The sequence below is a fragment of the Phycodurus eques genome, chromosome 1 (genome assembly GCF_024500275.1).
Source record: "Phycodurus eques isolate BA_2022a chromosome 1, UOR_Pequ_1.1, whole genome shotgun sequence".
In the NCBI taxonomy this organism is placed as follows: Eukaryota; Metazoa; Chordata; class Actinopteri; order Syngnathiformes; family Syngnathidae; genus Phycodurus; species Phycodurus eques.
This window is the reverse complement of record NC_084525.1, coordinates 48,448,534-48,472,192: the sequence shown is the minus strand read 5'-3', so window position 1 is coordinate 48,472,192 and position 23,659 is coordinate 48,448,534. Positions and strand designations below refer to the sequence as shown.

Sequence of the window (23,659 nt, the reverse complement as noted above, 5' to 3'; positions counted from 1 at the left end):
ATAAACTGCAAAATCCCATTCAGGCTCTTATTTTTTTTTTTATGTTTTATGAAGTTGAGATTTAAGGTGGAACAATCTTAATTACATTAATTGGTTGCACACATTTGAGATTGTTAGCTTACACTGGTTAATCAACCGATATGCTTGACAATGAATCCCTTTATTATCCAATAGACACAAATATAGTTAATTATAATCAGGCAATGTGTGACTTTGAAGCTGCATGCCCATGATAAATCACATTGTGATATAACATTTATACATACAACTCTGTTCTTGATATATTTAAAGTCCACCCTGCTACAAGTTCTCCAAGGCATCTTAAATTTAATGGATGGCTTTCAGCTTTTACTGGATCTTTCTCGAAGATATGTAAGTCTGCGACTGATGCAGTCCACTGGATAGGTTCTCAAATTGTCCTTTTTGTTTGCATAATGGTATTTTAATTCCTTATTGCAGAGGAACGGCTTGTTGCACTTTCCCTTTTCAGAGAAATTCTACCCTGCATCACTTCTCAAGAGTACTCAACAGTTCAACACGGTCCCATGGTTCTTTGTGGACTTGGGCCCAGAACTGGTTCTCCTGCCGCTCTACATGATGATCTGTGAGTGTCTAATGCCCCAGCTTTTTAGGCAGTTAGCTTGGTAGATTAGTGAGTCATGGTTGAGCGATGCATTGGGCAATTGTTGCAAATATCTTGATTCAAAGTCTTCAGACATCCTTTGTCGTCAAGGCTCCCTTGTTCTCTTACTCGGTCTTTATCTCTGACAATGGGTGTCTGGCAAGAGATTAGAGGAACTGAGGAAGTAGAGGAGCACTGGGAAAATCTAATTGGATCCATTTGAGAGCGGACACTAGAGCCCCTACTGCACAGGGTATCGGCATCAGCGAGAGACAGTTGCGTTGATGTTTCAGAGCAGGAGCTCTTCTCTGTCTCCACAGAAACCAGAGAGTCTATGGTGCAGTCGCGGTGAAGCTGAAGAGGTGCTTTTGGGCAATACCAGAAAAAATACTGGGAGTGGTGTCGTGTGAAAAGGAGGAATAGTAGGGGATTTAGGCAGGCAGGTAGCGGCTGAAGAAGCAAAATGATTGATTTCAGCACCTCCTCTCCGAGAGATAGAAGACCCAGGAGTGAGCAGATGGAGAGGAAAGCTACTGGCACATACAGAAGTCCATTTGTGAATATTAGCCAGGCTACATGTTTGATCATAGCACAGTCCCACAGGCCCTCACATTCTCCTTTAAGTAATTCCCAGTAAAGGCGGATGTATGAACATGTAACTATGAGTAGGCACAGAGTGTTAATCATAATGAGCACTAAGGGAAAGACCAAGGAAGATGGTAGCTGAGAGGCTGAAGGTGGTAGGGGTGTCGGTAGGCAGAAAGGTGAGGAGCCATACTCTCCAAGTCCAAGCAGAGGAAAACAAGCGAGGATGAGTGAGAGAGTCAGACACAAAAGTGCAAACATACGTACACTTCTCAGTGAGGGTGGTTTGCCATAGCTTCGGGCGCATGTCACATTGACGCCACACTGCACAGCCGCCAGCGTCAGCAGCAATGCGCTTGCCTCAGAGGCAAGCACCCACACCCATCCTGTCACCTGACATCCAGGCCCTCCTTGCCAGGGGGCACCATGGTGGCTAAAGTCTCCCATTGTTATCCCGTCTACAAGGGCCAGAGTGCTTGTACAAACACCTGTCAGCAGATTCGAGGCACCCATGCAGGCCACCGTGAATCTTAGTGGCGACAGGGAGCAGGGGGAGCTGAATAGAGAGAGGAGCAGCAGAGAGTTCCCTAGCAGAGACACCAGGGAGATGGTCCATAAGCCAACACGAACCAACCAGCTTCCCATCAGGGAGTCACAGGGACGGAAAGGACCTGTGACACCAAACATATCAAATCCATCAGTGTTGGACAAAATCTATCAAGAGAGCACAGCTACTCCTAGCAGAGTTTAAAGAATACAACTGCGTTGTCAAACTGTGATTGCAGTGACGAAGATTCAGACCTGGTGTTGGAGTGCACTGGACACTGGCCTGAAGTTTGGACTCCTCTATTTCCAGCTGAAATTCCTCTAGATCAGGGTCATCTGGAAACATTGGGATCAACATTCAGAACTCCAAAGCCTGATTTCCAAGCCATGCGTACAAGCTTATGGAGCCACATAGAGCTTACAGTATATACTGTATACAGTGCCATGAAAAAGCATTGGCACCCTTCTCTAATTCTTATATTTTTGGGTAGTTTCTCCACTTTAATATTTAACATCATCAAACAAATGTAAATATCAGACAGATATAACCCAAGTGAGCTTAAAATGCTGTTTTTAAACAGTGATTTCATTTATTAAGGAAACAAATATTCATAGTTACCTGGCCCTGTGTGAAAAAGTAATTACCCCCTTATTAAATCATGAATTAATTGTGGCTAATCGCAATTTTTGGTGATTTTCACTGATCATACCCAAGGAGTCTGGAAAGGGGTAAGCCGTTCCGAAAGCTTTAGTATTCTAGTGAACCATAGGGAAAACCATAATCCTCACACGGAGAAAACATGGAAGGTGGGTATAGTAGCCAAATATTGTATTCAAGTAAGAGTACATTAAAAACAATAAACAGATTCAGAGAATTAAGATATTCCTCACGAAGAGCATTATTTAAGAATATTGTTTGATGCCGTTGGCAACAAAAAAGATTTGTGGCAAATGTTTCTTGTGCCAGTTTAAAACCACCAACTGGAAAAAAATAAACAAATGTGTACTTTTTGAATTTGTAATACCTCCACTAAGTGCAAAGGCTATATATTGGTTTGTTTGTTATCATGATTACACATTAACTACACAACCATTTCCCATGAAAATGTGTGGATGGATGCCACACGATAACGGGGAAGAACAAAAATACAGCGCTCCCCATCTTCCGTCCATTTAAAAAAAATGATACTATGCTGCTTGTCTTCGTTTGGAGCCTATCCCACCTGACTTCTGAATCTGGTCATTTCAATTCTGGCTGTTTTTGCTTTTGCCAATCAATCCCAAACCAGATTATGATATACTGTGGTTTGGCATAGGATGAACTGAATCATACCGATCAAACTAGTTCTTCTGCGCTTCTTATCGCCATGGATATATTTGCTGCTTCCTTTTCTACTTCACTCCATCTTTCATTGCTGATTGCTCCCACCGCCAGCTCCCATCACGCTTTCCATTCTCCCACTGACCTTGGACATGCTTCTTGCACTGTACTCCATGAGGCTCCACTTCGTTTACTTTGCTTTATTGCATTACTATTCTTGGCCTCCGCCTTTTTTTTTTTTTTTTAATATGTATGTTTCAGCGGCACGGTGGACGACTGGTTAGAGCGTCAGCCTCACAGTTCTGAGGACCCGGGTTAAATCCCCGGTCCCGCCTGTGTGGAGTTTGCATGTTCTCCCCGTGCCTGCGTGGGTTTTCTCCGGGCACTCCGGTTTCCTCCCACATCCCAAAAACATGCATTAATTGGAGACTCATGGCAGAGTTCCAAGGCGAAAACCACTGCTGATCAAAAAGAACATCAAGGCTCGTCTTACTTTTGCAAAAAAAAAAAAAAAAAAAAACCATCAGAATGATGAAGATATTTGTGAGAATATTATATGGACTGACAAGATGATAGTTGAGTTTTTTGGAAGGTGTGTGTCTTGTCATCTGGTGTAAATGTGGCACAGCATTTCAGAAATGAACATCATACCAACAGTCACACATGGTGGTGGAAGTGAGATGGTCTTGGGCTGTGTTGCTCCTTCAGGACCTGGACAACTTGCTGTGATTGGAACCATGAATTCTACTTTTTAACAGAAAATCCTGAAGGAGAATGTTCAGCCATCAGTTTGTGGCCTCAAGCTGAAGAACACTTGGGTTCTGCAGCAGGATAACAATCCAAAACACAACACCAAGTCAACTTCTGAATGGCTCACAAAAACAAAATGGTTTTAGAGTGGCCTAGTCAAAGTCCAGGCTTTTATTCGATTGAAATGCACTGGCATGAATCAGCATGACCATGAAAAGGCCGTTCATGCTTGAAAATCCTCAATTCTTTGCTGAATTCAAACAATTCTGCAAGGAAGAGTGGGCCAAAATATCTCTACAGAGATGTGAAAGACTCATTGCCAGTTGTAGAAAATGCTTGATTTCAGTTGTTGTTGACAAGCCCAAAGGAAAAGATGAACATTTGTTTGATGATCTTAAACAAAGTGGGGACACTATGCAAAAATGTAAGAATCTGGGAAGGGGAAAATACATTTTCACGGCACTGTAGGGGAATCTCAATGAATTAGAATCGTGTCAGAAGCTTAATTTAAGTAGTTCAGTTCAAAAAGTGAAACTCGGAGAGATGCACTAATCACACTCAGAGTGAAATATTTCATCATTTTGTAAATATGTATAATTCTTATGATTATAGCTAACAGAAAACGAAAACCCGAAGCTCACCAGCTCTAGAAACTACAATATTGCGTAGCAAATAATCAAGAAACAATGAAAATTGTTTTTTAAGGTAAAAATTAAGTAGGAATTTGCCATCTGAAAAGTACTTTTCTCAAGTGAATCTATATAATGTAAGAGTACTGATATTAATGAACATTTCTACCATATTTTAATTCATTGATATGTATGTTTATACCTTGAGAACAAAGACACTGCTATTTCTTGAATAGCCTTATACAATATTCATTTTTATAGATGTTTTGGATGAATGGGTACTTTCTTACATTGTGTGTCAGCCTGGTGTGGGTAAATGGCAGAAGTTCTCCTGTGAGGGTCATCATCGGTGTTGCTTTGATCAGTGTCCCACTGGCCCACGGTCTTGTAGCTATCACAAGAACCATACACACAGCACTGGTAGGCATATGGCATCTCAATCACCCTGTAAAACACAGTCAAGCTATTGTGACTTGAAATCAGGAGCATCAATGCTACATATTTTGAATCCAAGTTAACAAAGATGTGATGAAGTAGCAAGAATGTTCCATGGCAATGAGTAAGGTCCGCTGCACACCAGGCAACACGGCCAAAATTTTAGACAATCACCCAAACCAAAATTGCAATCGTCTACAACCCCAATTCCAATGAAGTTGGGAGGTTGTGTTAAACAGAAATAAAAACGGAATACAATGATTTGCAAATCATGTTCAACCTATATTTAATTGAATACACTACAAAGACGAGATAGTTGATGTTCAAACTGATAATCTTTATTGTTTTTAGCAAATAATCATTAACTCAGAATTTTATGGCTGCAACATGTTCCAAAAAAGCTGGGACAGGGTCATGTTTACCCCAGTGTTACATCACCTTTTCTTTTAACAACATTCACTAAACATTTGGGAATTGAGGACACTAATTGTTGAAGCTCTGTAGGTGGAATTCTTTCCCATTCTTGCTTGATATACAGCTTCAGCTGTTCAACAGTCCGGGGTCTCCGTTGTCGTATTTTACACTACATAATGTGCCACGCATATTCAATGGGAGACAGGTCTGGACTGCAGGCAGGCCAGTCTAGTACCCGCACTCGCTCACTACGAAGCCACGCTGTTGTAACACGTGCAGAATGTGGTTTTGCATTGTCTTGCTGAAATAAGCAGTGGCATCCGTGAAAAAGACGTCGCTTGGATGGCAGCATATGTTTCTCCAAAACCTGTATGTACCTCTCAGCATTAATGGTGCCTTCACAGATGTGTACGTTACCCATGCCATTGGCACTAACTGAACTTTGCGTCCATAACAGTCTGGATGGTTCTTTTCCTCTTTGGCCCGGAGGACACGACATCCACAATTTCCCAAAACAATTTGAAATGTGCACTCGTCGGACCGTAGATGATGAAATCCCTAAACTCCGTTGAGGAACATTGTCCTTAAACTGTTCGACTATCTTCTCACGCACTTGTTCACAAAGAGGTAAACCTCGCCCCATCTTTGCTTGTGAATGCCTCAGCAATTCAGGGAAGCTCCTTTTATACCCAATCATGGCACCTAGCTGTTCCCACTTAGCCTATTCAGCCGTGGGATGTTCTAAACAGGTGTTTGATGAACATTCCTCAACTTTCTGTCTTTTTTGCCACCTGTCCCATCTTTTTTGGAACGTGTTGCAGCCATAAAATTCCAAGTTAATGATTATTTGCTGAAAACAATCAAGTTGATCAGTTTGAACATTAAATAGGTTGTCTTTGTCGTGCATTCAATTAAATATAGGTTGAACATGATTTGCAAATCATTGTATTCTGTTTTTATTTGTTTAACACAACGTCCCAACTTCATTGGAATTGGGGTTGTAGACGATTGCAATTTTGGTTTGGGTGATCGTCTAAAATTGCTGCTCGCATTACTATTGGTCATCATCAGTTTTCTGTACTCCGTATCCTCATCTATTTTATTTCTTTCAAATTCACTCGTTAGTTTTACTTTGCAAAACCTTTCCAGGACTTCAGGGATTTCAAGAAGAATTGACTTGCTTTATGATGATTGCTCCTTTATTCTGAAAGTTCAGCATTGACCTAGTGGTTACACTGACTATATTGGATGTGTTTATGTATGCGCTTTACCTGATACGAGGGAAGAGATCTGGGCTGAAGGCATCATATAAGTCAATGTTTCCCCTGAGCTTGAGATGGGTGAGACCCTCCAGGCCTGTAGATGGCACTGAGCTAAGCCTGTTTTCAGTCAGGTCCCTGGGAGGAATAAATAAACAAGAAAATACACAGTATTTTCCCTGTGGGCCATGAAATGTTTATAAACAAACACATTGGCATACCATTATAGCAAAGCTGTTACACAAGGACAACACATAAGGAAAGAACAAAAGAGTTAACTGATATGTATCACCATGTGTTACTCACAGTTTGAGCAAAGAATGCAAAGAGGCAAAGGCATCTGCATGGATCCACTCTATCTTGTTCCAACTCAAATCACTGACAGTAAAGTGAACAAAATAAAACAGGGATTATATTTTGAATACTCTGTCTGTGACCAGTAGATGTCAGTAAGGCTGCATATGAGTGCATAGTTTAAGACGCTCATTGGCTTAGAAACCCTTTTAAGCCTTAATTTACCTCACGAGATCTACAGTATCTCTGTCAAACGGGACCAATTTGTCTTTTTAATAGGATTTCATTTATTAGAAAGGCCTGTACAGTGCTGTGTTTCACAAGAATGTAGTGTCGTCGTCCCCCCCCTACATTCCGAGAAGTTATCTAATGACAGTTTAGCGGGGTCCTGACCTTCATGCATTTCCAAATCAAACATATGTAATATGAAAACAGCAACAGGAAAGTTTTTCTTACAGTCTTTTTAAAGAGGCGAGCTGCTTGAAGGTGCTGGACTCTAGCCTTATGATTTGGTTATGCTGAAGCCCTCTGTTGAGAGACATGCAAGCCATCTAAGGGAAGTGTGATTTTGTAAATATTTTGAGGAATTGTAGCAATCACTCACATTTCTTGTAGTGCAGAGCAGTGGGAAAAGCTTGGCAGATGCTGTATTTGGTTGTATGACACCTCCCTGCAACACCACACAAAAACTCTATTGATGTCGCTGCTCATCATTTGACTTTTGTTCACCTGCTGTTTCCCCTCTCTCTTTGTTTATATGTGTACTTACAGCACTCTCAGGCGAGGCAGCTGTTCACATAGATCTAGAGGGAGAGTAGAGAGACCCGCCTGAGTCAGCGTCCTAGAGTGAGAAAGACAGTCCTCTCATAATTGTTGGAGTGCACACAAGTGACAGCATTTTCCAGTGAGCCTGACGTAGGTGGACAAGAACCTTTGCCCAACCTGTCGTTGACTAGCTTCAGTGTTTTTTTTTTCTCATAAAATCAAAAAAAATGCACGCTCGCACCATTATCCCTGTCAGTGCATGCGTTTCATTCTTTCCTGTTGACCAATTTTGTGTTATATCGACAGGTTCTGGGAATGAATGCTCCCTTGTGTCTAATTTTTAAGTTCTTTGGCCTTTACTAAGGTACTGACTTGATCACGGTTTGCTGGTTTGTTAGTAGGGTGATGCAAGAACTGCACATCTGTTTCCATGAAAGAGTTCAGGGTGGCACATTAGATTAGGGGATGTCGTCAATCATTGCCAACTGTGGGGCTGTGAAGCCCTTTGAGACTCTTTTGTGATTCAGGGCTATACAAATAAACTTGACTTGATACATACTCAGGAAGAACCTACGGTGGCTGGGAAGTGCAACACAATAACAAATTGTGAGACACTTTTACATATCAGAAAGGAAATTAACAAACGTTGAAACAAATTTGCATTTTAAAAAACAAATGGACAAAATGCGAAACAAATTTACATTTTAGAAAACAAACCCGACTGGACCGGAGCATTGCAGCAGGTTGCTCAAGAGGGAGGATGTTGGCGAGAATTAAGTGTGGATATTTGAAAAGGAATTGAAAGGAAGCTCGTCGGCTCCATTCATTTGAACGTACATTCTGGTCACAAACTTCACTTTTTCATCCACAGGCACATTGTACATTATGAATATAGTTTATTATTCATGTAAAACATTTGATGCTTTATGTACTATTTATATGGCTTGAGCCGAGGCGACGCAACCTAGTCTTAAACCTAACCATAAAAAACTTCAGATTTGGGGGAAAAAAAACAAAAACAAGTTGAGTTATTTGTACAAATTTGATACATATTATGGATGGTCATCTCGTTTCATCTGCGTTAGCCTCCCCTCCCCGCGATGCAGCAGCCAATTATGTTGAAGCGGGGCACGTCTTTCGAAGAAAGGGCACGGGATTCCTAATAACACGGCAGTTTGTGATATGGTACATTCCCTTTCCGGTTTGTGTCACTTGTAATTTGCGTCGTCTTTTGTTAATTTGTTTCGTGTCTTGTTCATTTGTTTTCTGAAATGTAACAATGTTTCGGCTTTTGTCAATGTGTTTTGTGAAATGCACATTTGTTTCGCGTTTTGTTCATTTGTTTTCTGAAATGTAAAAGTGTTTCTTTTCTTGTTCATTTGTTTTCTGAAATGTGTTTCAGTTTTTGTAATTTTTTTTCTGAAATGCAAAAGTGTTTCACAATTTGTTATATTGTTTTGCCCTTCCCATCCACCATAATAGCCTATAAAATGTATGTCAGAATCCAATATGGACAGAAGAGTTTTTCCTTATTTGCCATTTGTGTCATAATTAAACCATTAAATGGTACGGTACCGTCTGTCATTTTTAGTGAGTATAGTATAGCTGGCTAACTATATGACAAACTAGTGGATGGAACTGTTCCATCCTCTTCAGAATCAAAAATAGTCCCATTTTGTTATCGTACGTCATCCTCTGTGAACCAGGAAGTGCTTTTGTTAATGATTTAAACTTGGTGTATTTTCAATTTTAGTTATCAGATGTGTTGAAGCTTTGCTGAATAAAATAATATAGTGTTATTTTGTGTGGTTGTTCAAGGTGGGGGTGACACTCACAAAACTTCCAGGCTGGTTGTACCTTTCAGGTCAGGAAAGTTTTGAATTATGGTCGCTCCATTCAGGGAACTGCAGTACAGAAAGGTGGGGGGGGGGGGGGGGGGGGGGGAAGTGTAGTGTCTGAAAAGTGCTCACTTTCACTCATGCACATATGTTTGTCCACCAGATTCTGTCTAACAGGTCATTTTAACCGTCACACTTTTCATCCAACATCAATATTGGCTGCTTTGGCTGTCTCACTAGACATCATAAACCACATCGTTCAACATGTTGTTACAACAGACTATCTTTTACCACATCAGGACACAGCACAGCAATACACTAACACAACATCATTCAGTAGGCCATCACACATGGCCGCTCTTGCTGCTTGGGACGCACAATGATTTAAATAGTGTTTGGGCGAACTCACTGGAACTGTTTTCTCCTGACCGCATACTTACAGTGTGTGCAACTTTGGTAAGAACTGGAAAGCGGACTTTCCCACAAACTGGATGGGGTTCTCATAAAAATGGCTGCAAAAAAAAATTAGACAAATATATGATGTTCAGGTAAAATGGGTTTGACATATTGTCCAAGCTGTTGACTAGAAATAGCCTTTTAGTTGTCAGTGTAGTGTTGAGCACAAGCATTAAGCTCACATGGTTTGGAGCTGAGGGTTTCCCACAAAGGCCCTCTCGGGGATGGCTTTGATATTGTTGTTATGGAAGCCCCTGCAGACGAAAGTCATTTTGCAATATAGTTAGGCAGTCTATTAATACGGATCTGATTTGTCTCTGAGGGTGTGACTGTGTTTGTGTGAGAGAGGCAAGTCATGTTGCACCTGCCATTGCACAGCTGAAAAACATTTTTGGTTACAAGAGATTTGAACATGAACACGTATGCTGTGTGTATCTGTGACACGTGTGCGCCATGGAACATCTGCTGAATTTGAGTGAAGACGTGTGTGTGTGTGTGTGGATGGTGGTGGGGGGGGGGGGGGGGGGGGGGTGTTTGTGTGCAGCCAGCACCTGCTTTGGGTGAGAGAGATTGTATCCGAGTGCCACATTAAATTCACTTAACGGGATTAGTGGGGATAACTCAGCCACGATAGTCATGTTGGGCAGGTGTTATTTCATGTGTGTTTGTGTGTGTGCGTGTGTGTGTGTGTATACGCACAGTTCCTGTAGCTTACTCAGTGTCCTGATGGCCACAGGGAACTCCTGGAGATCATTGTAATTTAAATCCCTATGAAAGACAGATAAACATCAAGTTGTCATGGTTAAATAAAATATTAAAAGCTCATGGCTTACTAGAGTTTTTAGTGCATGGAAATTATAATTCAAGCATGTACAGTATCGTATTCTAAGTGTTTATGATAATACGTCTACATTATACATTACATGTCATTTGCTCTCTGAGAGGCTGACGTGTTTGAAGTTCATATTTAGTTGATCTTTGCTGCACTTACCTTATTATTTGAGTCTGACTCTCATTGGTTCCCCGGGAAATACTGTATCATAACAACTGTTGCTATCACTGACACGTCTCACAGGTGGCAGGGAGACAGGGTGGATTTGCTTGTATGACGATCTACAAGTGTACTTTGTTAATGTAGTTTTTTTTTTTTTTTTGTTGGTTTTTTTTGGGGTTTTTTTCTTCATTTCTATGCTGTACCAATGTGACGAGTTCCCAAAACTGACAGTCTGTCAAAATGGTTGGAATGGTCACTTCAACCTGAATACAGCGCAATACAGCTTGTAGCAACAAGAAAATCGGACGATTGGTTCCGGAGAAATTGAGCTTAAAAAAACGGCCTTTTGGGAAACGCATTTGTGTGATATCGCATGTAGAAAATCGGGTCAAAAATGCAAATTCAAATTACCGTAAAACAGTATAACATCATTATTTCTCAACATATCTCGACAAAAAAACGAAAATCACACTTATATTATTGCCCATGCTGAATTGAATGCTCATTTAAAGGCCCTAATTATCAAAAATTGACAAAAAATGTTTGTCAAAATGTAATTATTTGTTTTCAAAAGGAAAATAATCAAGCTAAGCTGTTCAAATGTGGACATAATGTGTGAAACTGTAATGTACTTTTGAAAATATATACAATTTGAAATTGTGAGCATTGGTTGCCATGGTAACAAGAGTTTTGTAACAGAATTACTTGACTTCACAAGTGAGACTATTTCTCAGGAACTACTGGATGAATTTGGCTGAAATTTGTTATGCACTTACTTATAAAGCTATTGTCTGCAGCTATGACGTTTGATGTTACACAGTTAATTCTACTTGATGCTATAGATGCCTGCAGTTGTAAGACCCCCAAAGCTAGTCTTTTGTAACCTTGACAATAACATATTGGGAAATAATTTGAAGTGGTTGAAAGTTCTCATTTGCATTAAGTATCTTGCAAACGCTGTGAAAATTTATAGCGCGTATCTTGAGTGGATAGTACAGTATAGAGATTATATAAAAGTTAGTTGTGATTATCCCACGGACTTCCGGGCTCATCGTCTCTGACTATCCCCATGCAAAATGAGGGCTTTCTTCAAAAGGTTACTGATGAGATACCAAATATTTCGCAGAGTAGCAAATTCAAGTACAACCCCAATTCCAATGAAGCTGTGACGTTGTGTTAAACATAAATAAAAACAGAATACAATGATTTGCAAATCATGTTTGACCTATATTTAATTGAATACACTCCAAAGATATAGTGTTTAAATTGATAAACTTTGTTGTTTTTAGCAAATAATCATTAACTTATAATTTTATGGCTGTAACACGTTCCAAAAAAGCTGGGACAGGGTCATGTTTACCACTGTGTTACATCACCTTTTCTTTTAACGACATTCAATAAACGTTTAGGAACTGAGGACACTAATGGTTGAAGCTTTGTAGGTGGAATTCTTTCCCATTCTTGCTCAATGTACAGCTTCAGCTGTTCAACAGTCCGGGGTCTCCGTTGTCGTATTTTACGCTTCATAATGCGCCACACATTTTCAATGGGAGACTGGTCTGGACTGCAGGCCGGCCAGTCTAGTACTCGCACTCTTTTACTACGAAGCCACGCTATTGTAACACGTGCAAAATGTGTTTGGGCATTGTCTTGCTGAAATAAGCAGGGACGTCCATGAAAACGACGTTGCTTGGATGGCAGCATATATTTCTCCAAAACCTGTATACCTTTCAGCATTAATGGTGCCATCACAGATGTGTAAGTTACCCATGCTATTGTCACTAACACAGCCCCATATCATCACAGATGCTGGCTTTTGAACTTTGCGTCCATAACAGTCCGGATGGTTCTGTTCCTCTTTGGCCCGGAGGACACGACGTCCACAATTTCCAAAAACAATTTGAAATGTGGACTCGTCGGACCACAGAACACTCTTCCACTTTTCATCAGTCCATCTTAGATGAGCTCGGGCCCAGAGAAGCCGGCGGCGTTTCTGGGTGTTGTTGATAAATGGCTTTTGCTTTGCATAGTAGAGTTTCAAGTTCCACTTACGGATGTAGCACTGAACTGTATTTACTGACATTGGTTTTCCGAAGTGTTCCTGAGCCCATGTGGTGATATCTTTTACACATTGATGTCGGTTTTTCATGTAGTGCCGCCTGAGGGATCGAAGGTCACGGGCGTTCAATGTTGATTTTCGGCCTTGCCGCTTACATGCAGTGATTTCTCCAGATTCTATTAACCTTTTGATGATGATATGGACCGTAGATGATGAAATCCCTAAATTCCTTGCAATTGTACGTTGAGAAACGTTGTCCTTAAACTGTTCGACTATTTTGTCACGCACTTGTTCGCAGAGAGGTGAACCTCGCCCCATCTTTGTTTGTGAATGACTGAGCAATTCAGGGGAGCTCCTTTTATACCCAATCATGGCACCCACCTGTTCACAATTTGCCTGTTCACCTGTGGGATGTTCCAAACACCTGAGGTGTTTGATGAGCATTCCTCAACTTTCTCAGTCTTTTTTTGCCACCTGTCCCAGCTTTTTTGGAACGTGTTTCAGCCATAAAATTCTAAGTTAATGATTATTTGCTAAAAACAATAAAGTTTATCAGCTTAAACATTATATATCTTGTCGTTGTAGTGTATTCAATTAAATATAGGTTGAACATGATTTGCAAATCATTGTATTCTGTTTTTATTTATGTTTAACACAACGTCCCAACTTCATTGGAATTGGGGTTGTAATTTCATCCACGTCAACATAGAAGTTCCATTTGGATCAACAGTCTCATAGCTTAGCTAATGTTAGCTCATCCTCATTCTTTGGTCCAAACTAGAAGACAACACAATTTTAGATGTTTTATCATCAACCACAAGAAAAGCAAACTACATCAGCACAACGTTCTCATTTTCTTCCCTCCCTCGTGGTGACTTAGCGATCGTGGGTTAATTGGCCACTTCGTTAGAGGCAGCACGGAGGAGGTAGACGTGACTGCGTATCTTATTTTCCGTATTTAAAAGAGGGTTCCCTGCTTTGTTGTGGAAACGGCAAACAAACATATACTAAATTGGTCACGTTCAATTAAGGGCATGAAAATGTAATAATTCACAACCTTTTTTATATTAACTTTTACTATCAGCCATAAGGGATAAAGTACATTTCGGTGAAATGTCAGTACACACCCAGAAAACCCCAATTTTTCGACATCTTTGGTGTACTCGTACGGATGTCCACAGATACTTACCTTTCATCTTCTACTTAGTTAATCCCCCCCCCAACATCCCGATTAGCTAGCGAATTTCAGCTAAAAATATCCACCATTAAACTCATGAGCCGTAATTCCAAAGTGTTCTCAAAGCCGTGTGTTTTACTGTAGATATTTATATCCTTTGGCAATATAATCTAAACTAAATCCCCCTAGATTATGTCAGGGAGTTTAAAGATATGAATTAAAATTCAAATTCAACTGGATTTGTTTTTATTCTTTTCCAAAATGTCTTTGTTATATACTTGTCTAAAGCAATATCCCTGTGTTCTCCCAGTGTTTGAGGAGATGTTGTGAAAGGTTTGTAAGTGCTCAAATATCCTGTGTGTAATATACTTTGTCTCCTTGACGGCTCATTGCAGTAATGGTTTTCATAATACAAGATGGGCTCAGGGAGCGTTACAGTGCTGCAGAAGGTCACTAGAATTTCTCATAAGCAACGCTGCTGTGTGAGCGTAACCCTTCATACCATCACATTCCCCATGTCAATGACACCTGTCTGTCAACCTCCATTTCACCTGTCTTTGCTTATCGCTTGTGGTTGCAACACTTTAACCCAGTCAATTCTGCTCAAAACATTCACTCCTTTTTTTTTTTTTTATTATTATTATTTTTCTATTATCTCCATTCCCTTAACATGTGATGGCTTATTAAGTTCATGGACCCCTGGTAACATACACACATGCATGTGCCCCCAAACGCCTACTCAGAAAAAAGTATTTTGTTACACTTCAACAGGTTGTTGAGCAATATACCAGGAACATTGCTTTAATTCGACCTCAACAACTTCTGCTGGATACATGCGTTCTTGCTCTCAGATTCAATTTCTTTCCCCATTTAAGACAGTACTTTTCTGCAGCTTCCATATTTGTGTGTGGCCATGTTCTGGTTTGCAAATGGAATGGAATTTACTGTAGAGAACGTTGACTTCTGCATTCCTCAATGATGACCTCCAAAACCGGGGACTCAACGGATCTCTAAGGTAATAAAATAGCAACCTTTATTCTTAACAGTCCTGTTATTCAGTAGTTGTGGATTTGAGAAACCTTCCAATACCTAACACTTTTATTTAATAATTCTTTAAGTATTTATATTATTTGGCATGCTTAGTCGTAGGATTTTAGAAGAACATTAAAATCTACTTCAAGTGCCTCATAACACCGAAACTGTTTTGTAAGGCACGTGATGAAAGTAAATTGATGGCTTCTGGCAATGTTATTTTTCTGAGGGTGTATTTCAAGGGCTTTCTCATTAATTTGGGGGATATTGGAAAGCTATGTGATTGTTGTAAACACTATCATACATATTGGATGTTGATACTTGCTAATACGGGAATATTTGGGGAAATAATCCAAACATATTTCATCTTGGCCCTTGAATTCGATTTTTTTGTCTTCCATGTATTATAGCAGTGAACGTGTTGAGCAATCAGAAGAGCCAAAAGATTGGGAAATACCATCATTTGGGTAAATTACTGTCCCAAATATTTTGGCTCACGCATGTATGTCTTTGAATATGTGAATAGCTGTGTGAGATACTCACAGAGTCTCCAGACTATGTAAACCATCAAAACATTTTATGTCCATGATCTGGATCCGGTTGTTATGGAGATGTCTAGGAAAAAGCCACAACTGTTGTTCAGTGAATCTGACATTCTGGTCTTCCGTACAACCTGCAACCGCCACCACCTCGACCAACAGAACAAATACGTTCTATACTTACAGTACAACAAGTGCAGAGAGGTTGGCAAATGCATAATCTGGGATATGCGTGATCTGGTTGAGGGCCAGGGTCATGGCCTGAAGAGAGGGTAGAGCATCCAGGGCTGTTACTGGGATCTCTGTTAGGGAATTGTCATCCAGCCACAGGTGTCTTAGAGAGGGAACTCCTCTAAAGGCGGCAGCAGGAACTTCTGACAGGAGGTTAGCATCCAGACGCCTGTGGGGTTAGAAAATGAATCTTGTGGTGGTGTGTTGTGGTATTGAAACACTTCGGCTTCCAGGGATGTATTTATGAGGATTACACATACTTCATTCTTCTGTTATCTCAAGCACTTATGGTTTCTTCTGTGGAAAAAAACTTGTTTAGCTTCACCATCACAGGCTTGTACAGTAGCTACTGTAAAATGTGCTTGTTATTATTCCCTCAGTTTCCTGTGAAATTTAACAAGAAGGGAGCGTCGGGATTCTTAAAATCTTGCTCCCTACTTTACATTTAATTTGCTGGCACTATCACATCCTGGCAGGTCCATTACTGAGACACAAGCATGGTATCCTTTCACATGATTAATTTATTACACTGGACACACACAAACATCGACTCTTAATCTTCTCAAACCGAATAAGCCTAACAAGCCTTTGTCCCCCTCTCGGTCTCCTCAAACCACTGGCATGAGTGTGACATAAACAGCAAGGAAATGTACTAATGCATACACACTGTCCAGGCTGATGGATGGTCCCTCAGGGCAGATGTGAGAATCCAAGGCCACATCCTCGTTCTATTCTTCTCTTTTTGGCCCTTCACACCTAATATTTAATTTAAACTCCCTCCCTTTGTCCTATTTTAAACCATCTATCTACATCGAAGAACCACTGTAAACAAGTCAGCATCTCACAGGTTAAGTTATTTTCTAAACTTCCTCGTTCAGTCTATCACTATGATTCTTTGAGTGTTGTGCTGCAGCTCCTTCTGCGCCTCGTCACCCCTTCATGGCTTCGCCAAACAAACAGAAACATCAAAGTGAAATCTGAACTTAACCTCTGAACTGTGGGCTTTGTTCCCCAGGGACATTCTCCATCAGGAGAGGGTATACTGGCAGATGCTCACCCATGACCAGCATCAACACATTTTCATTGTCTACTTCCTAAGAGTGTTTTTCATTCTTATTATTATTATTATTATTTCAATTTTCTTGTGCTTAACATTGTACCTCGGCATCCTGTGTGGACATTGTTTGTCCTTGACCCAAATCACCAGATGAAAGCTGCGGAAGACCCTTCAACTTCTAGACTGCTCTCCAGGGCAAAATAATTATTGTTCCTGAGAGTAGACCTGCCAGGTCTCCAGAAGGTCCAGTCAGAACTGGGAATGTCTCACAGAAACCAATAAAGCAGCAACTATTTCCTGTCCATTACATCAAAGTCTGAAGTATGATTAGGGGAAAGTGAAGGAGAACATTCTATTACATGATCCAGAAGTCGTGTGGACTTCTCTGTCTGAATTCTCCAGATGAGCAAATGTGTATTCACTGATGCCTACTGATGAGCATGGTCCAGTAATTACGTACTTTTATCTGTTTACTGACTGGCTTTGATATATGATGTTCTTCACAACAGTTTTAGTTCTATGGAGACAAGATCATTCTTGTTTGAGATCAAGTGATAATGTGTGAGTGATGAAAGCATCCTGTGCAGTGATGCCATTCTTTCTTTTTACTTAATCAGGTGTTTCACGTCAGTGAGAGGCGCCGACAAGCTTTACTTTCCAAAGCCTTTCCACCTTAATCTTTCGATGCTGGGCTTATCATTACTATAATGACAAGGTACTGCTTCTATACGAAGGAACTCATTGTGTATGCGTGTGTTTTCTCTTGACTTGAAGCCATCTCTAAGGGGAGTAATTGTTCAAGGACCACACGCATACTTTACTTTGTACACACAAGCATCGCACATTGAACGCAAAGACAGAAAATAGAATTTTGACACAGATCAACAAAACATGCAGCCTTTAGGCACACATTTACAGATGTGGGAATATGCAGCGTATTTGAGCAGACCTATAAACAGCATGTAAGCAATTGGACGGTGAGTCGTAATGTGCACCATTCATTTGTGACAACTTTACCAATCTGCAATGAAGCAAATGGCTTAATGCATTAGACCACATGAATTATTAATGTGGAAAGCAGGCATGTGGAGTTTGTCTGCGGTATGTTATTAAGATTGACGGGTAAGGATAAGGAGATGATCTCCACATGCACACACCCAGGCATACTTGCTGACACATGTACATTGACCCCCACAGATGAGACAATTAAGCCACTAAACACTCATTAGCAAGGGGATAGCAGTGTGGGTGGTGCAAGAAGAACGGGGAAGAGTGGAAGAGTTGGGAAATTAATGGAAAATGAGGTTGTTTCACAGCTCATTGGAGATGTTCTCCCTGGCCTCCAGTGTCTGCTGTTTCTCTCATGGCTTCCAGATGCTACCATGAAGTGCATTTACACAGAATGAGACTCAGGCAGCTCTACTTGAATTCAGAGGTACTTTTGCCTATATTAGACTACATTCTGCAATACGTCACCGGTATATACAATCGAGATATGCATGGTTGAGGGTTGTGGCCTTTTTCGTTCCATGCTGAATGAGATGTGAGTGTGTGTATGAATTTGTTATGTGGGTGTCGGACTTACAATGAAAGCAGATTGGGAAGGTCCCACGGAGAATCATCGGGAAGTCTTTCAAGGTGGTTGTTTTGTAGCATCCTGGAGGGAATGAAAATAATACATTGGTTTTATTAACTAAGGATGAAGAAATGTGAGGGCACATGAGGCTTCTAATAATTCCATTTTGAGAGGAATCTGACCCAAATAGGAAAAGGTCAGTGAAGGTAGAGGAAAGGAGAAACTCCTTGGGTGGGCTGTTGTCATTCTCAGAAGAAAAGAGCAATGAGAAGGTGGGGGGCAAGCAATTGAACACTCAATTTCCCTTCCTGGTCTCTGTTTCGTCTTTTCATTTAAGTTACTTGGGCTCTTATAAGTCTTCAGGCAACCCCAGGTTGTTGATATTGCTTCTCTTATTGTACTATGAAGAATCCAGAAATGTGAAAACCCAGCAAAGGAGTGGGATACTGAAGTTGCATGGATCAACTACCTTTATTGAATTGATTGATTCTTTTTTTTTTTTTTTTTTTTTTTTTTGCTAACACGGAAGGCTACCTGTTATAGCAAAGAAAAAGTGTGATGACCACCATAGCCCAGGAACCGTATTGCAACAAAAGACAGAGAGCAGTACAAATGTCACTCACTGTCCTAGCTGCCTCAGCACAAACTGTAATATACCTCTTCGAACATATGGTCTGAGTACACAGTTTACTATTTTTACGTTTGAGCAGCAGCTCATAACAGCGGTAAAATGTTACTTTAAAGATGGCCTGGATGATTGTTTCGAACAAAATCAGGGATCAGTCCACATTATATTCAACCTCAAACATTTCTCTGTGCCAAAGTTATAGTGCAGCGTATTGGAATGCATTGCAAAAGACACTAAAGTTTTAGTCCTGTTTGGTTTGAAGATATTTCATGTGGTACTACTGTACTGTGTGCGAGTTGTGTGCGGGTGCATGTGTGCCCACGTGTATGTGCATTTGTGTGATTGAGACTCCATCACCAGCAACCTTGCAGTTCCCTTATACAAGGTCAGCCATCCATTTTACTTACTTACTTACAGTCCAATAAAGTTTATGTATTGAGGAAGGAAACCAACAGCTGAACTACTCTGAGGTCAAGGAGAACATCCAAAGTTGGCTTGCAGTCATGTATGAATACTTTGTTCCTTTCTAATGGATTCAAGTCAAGTTCATTTCTTCTCAGGGTGTCCACGGATCCTTAAAAATGACATTCAAAGATCTTAATGAACAAATGTGTTGGACAGCTGACAAGAAGAAGAATTTAAGACAATGTTTCATTTAGTTGTTAATACAGTACATAAGGTAGATTTTGGTAGCTTGAATCAATAAAAGCTGCCAGCTGCAATCCCTGAAAAAAATACTTCATACTTCAAAGTATTATCACTGAAAACTATTGTTATATAAGCATTGAGTGAATGAGAGGTCTTAAATTTCATCCAAGTGTCCTTAAAAAGTATTACATTTCGCTTCCTTAAACCTGCAGATGCCTTTGTATTCTGTATCATTATACTGAATTGGTTGATCGGGCTGATGAAACTGCTTAATACCCTTGTCTAGCACCCACTAGAAATGTGGCTACATTTCATTAGCTTTTAGTTGCTTTTTTTTTTTTTTTTTTTTCTTCTTCTTTTTCTTCTTCCTCATGGCATTGAATCGATTGCACCTGGACTGTTTTGGAATGAATGAGAATATTCACATGGTACATGAATGAGAATATTCACAGGCACATCTATATATATTTTTTATGGCTGCTGTGCATGTTTTTGTAATTTACAGCTGTAGTATTTGTGGCATGCATAAAAATAGTTTGACAGTGACTTCTCTGTCACTTGCAATCACGGTGGGTGGCATGACTAGGAGGTCCTTGCAGTACACCTTTAACTGTGTGTGAGTGGGATTTACAGGCATGAAGGAATTAATTCAGTCATGGCGCGGAAGTTAACGATGCACTGACTTCTCTACTATTCAAGATCACAATCCCACCCAAAAGTCTTGATACACCAACGCACCAGCATGGCTCGAATGCTGAGGCCATGAACTTGGTTTGAAAAGAAGAAAGAAATTACTAAGGCGATGCAGACCCTTGAGAAGCGTGGCCTGAGATACCTCAGCTGGTTCTCAAAGATTCGCCTGGCGCCAACTGAAATTGTGGCCACATTTCATTAGCCTTCGCCCTCGTAATTCTGCATATTTTTTATAGCTGCTGTGCATGTTTTTCTAATTTCCCACTTGTCACTACTTTGCGTCTTGCATAAAAATAGTTGGAAGGCGGCTTCTCTTGTCACTTGTTGCAGTCATGGTGGGTGGTGTGACGAGGAGGTCCTTGCAGTACACCTGTCAAGGTGCATGAATGGCATTAACAGAATTGAAGGAATTAATTCAATCGTAGCGGGGCAGTTAATGGTGCACTGGCCTGTGTATATGAGAGAGAACAACTCCACCCAAAGTTCTTGATGCAACAAACCGGCAGCATGGTAAGAAGACCAAAGCCATAAAATTGATTTGGAAGGGAGGTAGAAATTACTCACAAAACTTTAAGGTTGTGGAGTCCCTGGAGAGCATGGCCAGAAATATACCTCAGCTGATTTCCAGAGATTCGCCTAGAGGCCAAAGTAGAGATCAGAAAGTGAGACAAAAAATAAGTATAAGCATATACAGTACATAAAGGTTTACAAGTGTTGCCTTTTGTTTCGTTCTATACTTTTGGTTGAAGGGATCAAGTGCTGCCATGACTTCATCTCCATGCTTTGGGGTGAGCGTTGGGGTAGTATGCAAATAATATTCCATTCCCTTCAATGTGGTTGCTATTGGCCCCAAACGCACCCTGGAACCTTAAGAAATCAAAGGGAGTTCTGATGAGTAATGTCTGATTTGAATAAGACTCAGCTCAGCAAGTGCTGAAACTAAATACTGTGTTTGATTGTCTTCCTGTGCTTATGTTTACATAGTATGTGTGTGTGTGTGTCTGTAGGGTAAGGTATATCCTTTTTATATGCACGTGTGTGTGCGTTTAGTGTGACAGCTTGTGCAAGTTTCCATGTCCTTGATTTAAATTGGGCTCGTTCTAAGGAGCCTTGAGGATAGCAAGGGAGAAAAACCACACACATTCATACAAGCAATCCAATCAGCTTGTTTATCAAACACGGCACCTAATGGTCATTTGTGAGTGTGTATAAGATGTCCAAATAAATAGCATTGAGTCCAGCAGTGTAACTCTCAAGGTCAGAAGCTGGAAGCTCAGTTTAAACAGATTTGCACTTCACAGCTTGAGACCACCCACTTTAGTTAAACACGCACCCACACATTACATGTTACACACCGGCATCATCTTCCTCACACTCTTGCTCTTCAGTCCGACAGACTTATGTCTCGGTCCAAATCCTAGTCACATGCTGATAGAATACTGGCTGCCCTTCCAAACCACCATCACTAGTATCACCCAGATGGTAGCAGACAAGGGCTGTGAGCAAACTCTGACATCTGATACTCATGTCATTGTGTCTCAGGCAGACTCACTGCACTGGAGAACCACTCAGTCCCACGTGTACCTGCCAATTCTCACACTTGAAGTGTGTGTTTATCAACACAAATACAGACACAAGCCACATGCAGATTATAGCATAAAATGTATTATTAACCAAGCTATTTTGGTGCCATTTCGTCATACCGTTAGAACCACAGTAAAAATCTAGATGCATTAATTGCGCATGATGTTGCAAAAAAAAAACAAAAGTTGCGTATGCAGCTTTTTGAGTGCATGCTGTATTCCTAATTGCATACAGTGTAATGACTGCAATTATTTCAACTTTTGAAAGGCGTAGTTCATTCATAGAGCGTATAAAGCCCTTTTGTTGTTCGAGCTATTGCTGTTGCTCAAGATGGCCACAGTGACCATTTCAATCTGCACGTAACAGGAGCAACTGTTTCTGTAGACCTGCTTGAGGCCCCATAAACTAGATCCAAGCCTTTTTCTATATAGGCCCTCAAGCATCTTCCTGCTCATGTAAATGATCAGCTGCAGATGCATTGCAAATATCCAGTAGGTTGCATGAAAGGGAAAATTAAGAACGGTCTCTGTAGTGGAGGTTGAGTGATTGTTCGAGTAAGTCTTTTACAGATTTGGGAAGCACGCAGTTACAGCCATGGTAGGTATGATGTGCTCTCAGCCAACCAGCCTTTCCCTATTAGCTGCAACACTGGTGCCAAAATTGCATGAGAGTGGAGCAGTGCGTTCATTGGATACTTCATTTGGTAAATGGATAGTGAAAATGTTTTGATGGTCTTGATCGACATCAGAAAAACACCCTTAACTCTGTTGACACAGTTTCCATGACATCAGTCTGTGTATATTCGTGCATATGTACATATGGGTGAATGTTCCGCACTTTAGCTTTCATGATCATTCCAAATCAATCTTATTCTAATGAAATTCGCCTTGCTCCTGTCAAAGCATTGCCCCAGCTGTTTTTTCTTTTCTTTTAATTTGATTTCAGCATGGTTTGGACTCTTGTTGGCCGTGGGCGAGAATTGTGGAGATTGTAAAGGAGTGTCACTGACTCCTTTCCTTTGAACGTACCCAGCAAGGTACGTACCACTCATGTACATTTTGGTCACAAACGTCCGGGAGGCATCCTAATCAGATGCTTTTTCATTCACTGGCACATTATATATTATGAATATAGTTATTGATGTAAAATATTTGATGCTTTATATACTCTGTTTCTATGGTTTGCGGTCGTTCAGTGTCTCGCTCGCTTCAAACCCCGAAAAATGTATTTTTTTGTGTGAATGGAAGCTTATGTGCATTGTGATTGGCTGTAATTTGTGACATTGCAACGGTGTGGCCCGGCGATACAAATTTTTAACCGCAGCAACAACAATGGCAGACTTATCGGCCACTCATGAAAACAGTGACCAAACCACGCACACTACGCAACAGTTCAGTCGGGTTCGCCCGCGTCGGCCGGTGTGTGGCATGCAACCAAAGAGACAACCCTGGCATTATCCTATTGTGAGTATCATCACATCCAACGATCTCAATTTAATAAACATTAACCAAAGGGCAAAGTTTATAT

At 40.6% G+C, this 23,659-nt stretch overlaps 1 protein-coding gene across 4 annotated transcripts in view; it reads right to left on the bottom strand.

Annotated features, from left to right (window-relative positions):
- LOC133413025 (leucine-rich repeat-containing G-protein coupled receptor 6) overlaps positions 1–23,659 on the bottom strand; it is a 46,342-nt gene that overhangs the window by 1,348 nt on the left and 21,335 nt on the right. For 2 of the 4 annotated variants that reach the window (XM_061696909.1, XM_061696915.1), the window contains 16 exons: positions 21,113–21,184; positions 18,589–18,660; positions 15,900–16,115; positions 15,720–15,791; positions 10,614–10,682; positions 10,097–10,168; positions 9,899–9,970; positions 9,456–9,524; positions 7,625–7,696; positions 7,460–7,525; positions 7,312–7,383; positions 6,868–6,939; positions 6,574–6,699; positions 4,744–4,898; positions 2,009–2,089; positions 1–1,878 (listed from right to left, as the gene is read on the bottom strand). The exon at positions 1–1,878 is cut by the window's left edge and continues 1,348 nt beyond it. In XM_061696909.1, coding sequence (XP_061552893.1) covers positions 650–1,878; positions 2,009–2,089; positions 4,744–4,898; positions 6,574–6,699; positions 6,868–6,939; positions 7,312–7,383; positions 7,460–7,525; positions 7,625–7,696; positions 9,456–9,524; positions 9,899–9,970; positions 10,097–10,168; positions 10,614–10,682; positions 15,720–15,791; positions 15,900–16,115; positions 18,589–18,660; positions 21,113–21,184 — 2,587 coding nt within the window. In that variant the 3' untranslated portion in view covers positions 1–649. Of the gene's footprint in view, positions 1,879–2,008; positions 2,090–4,743; positions 4,899–6,573; positions 6,700–6,867; positions 6,940–7,311; positions 7,384–7,459; positions 7,526–7,624; positions 7,697–9,455; positions 9,525–9,898; positions 9,971–10,096; positions 10,169–10,613; positions 10,683–15,719; positions 15,792–15,899; positions 16,116–16,206; positions 16,244–18,588; positions 18,661–21,112; positions 21,185–23,659 lie in introns of those variants that run through there. The other 2 variants (XM_061696931.1, XM_061696923.1) reach the window with 2 other exon arrangements.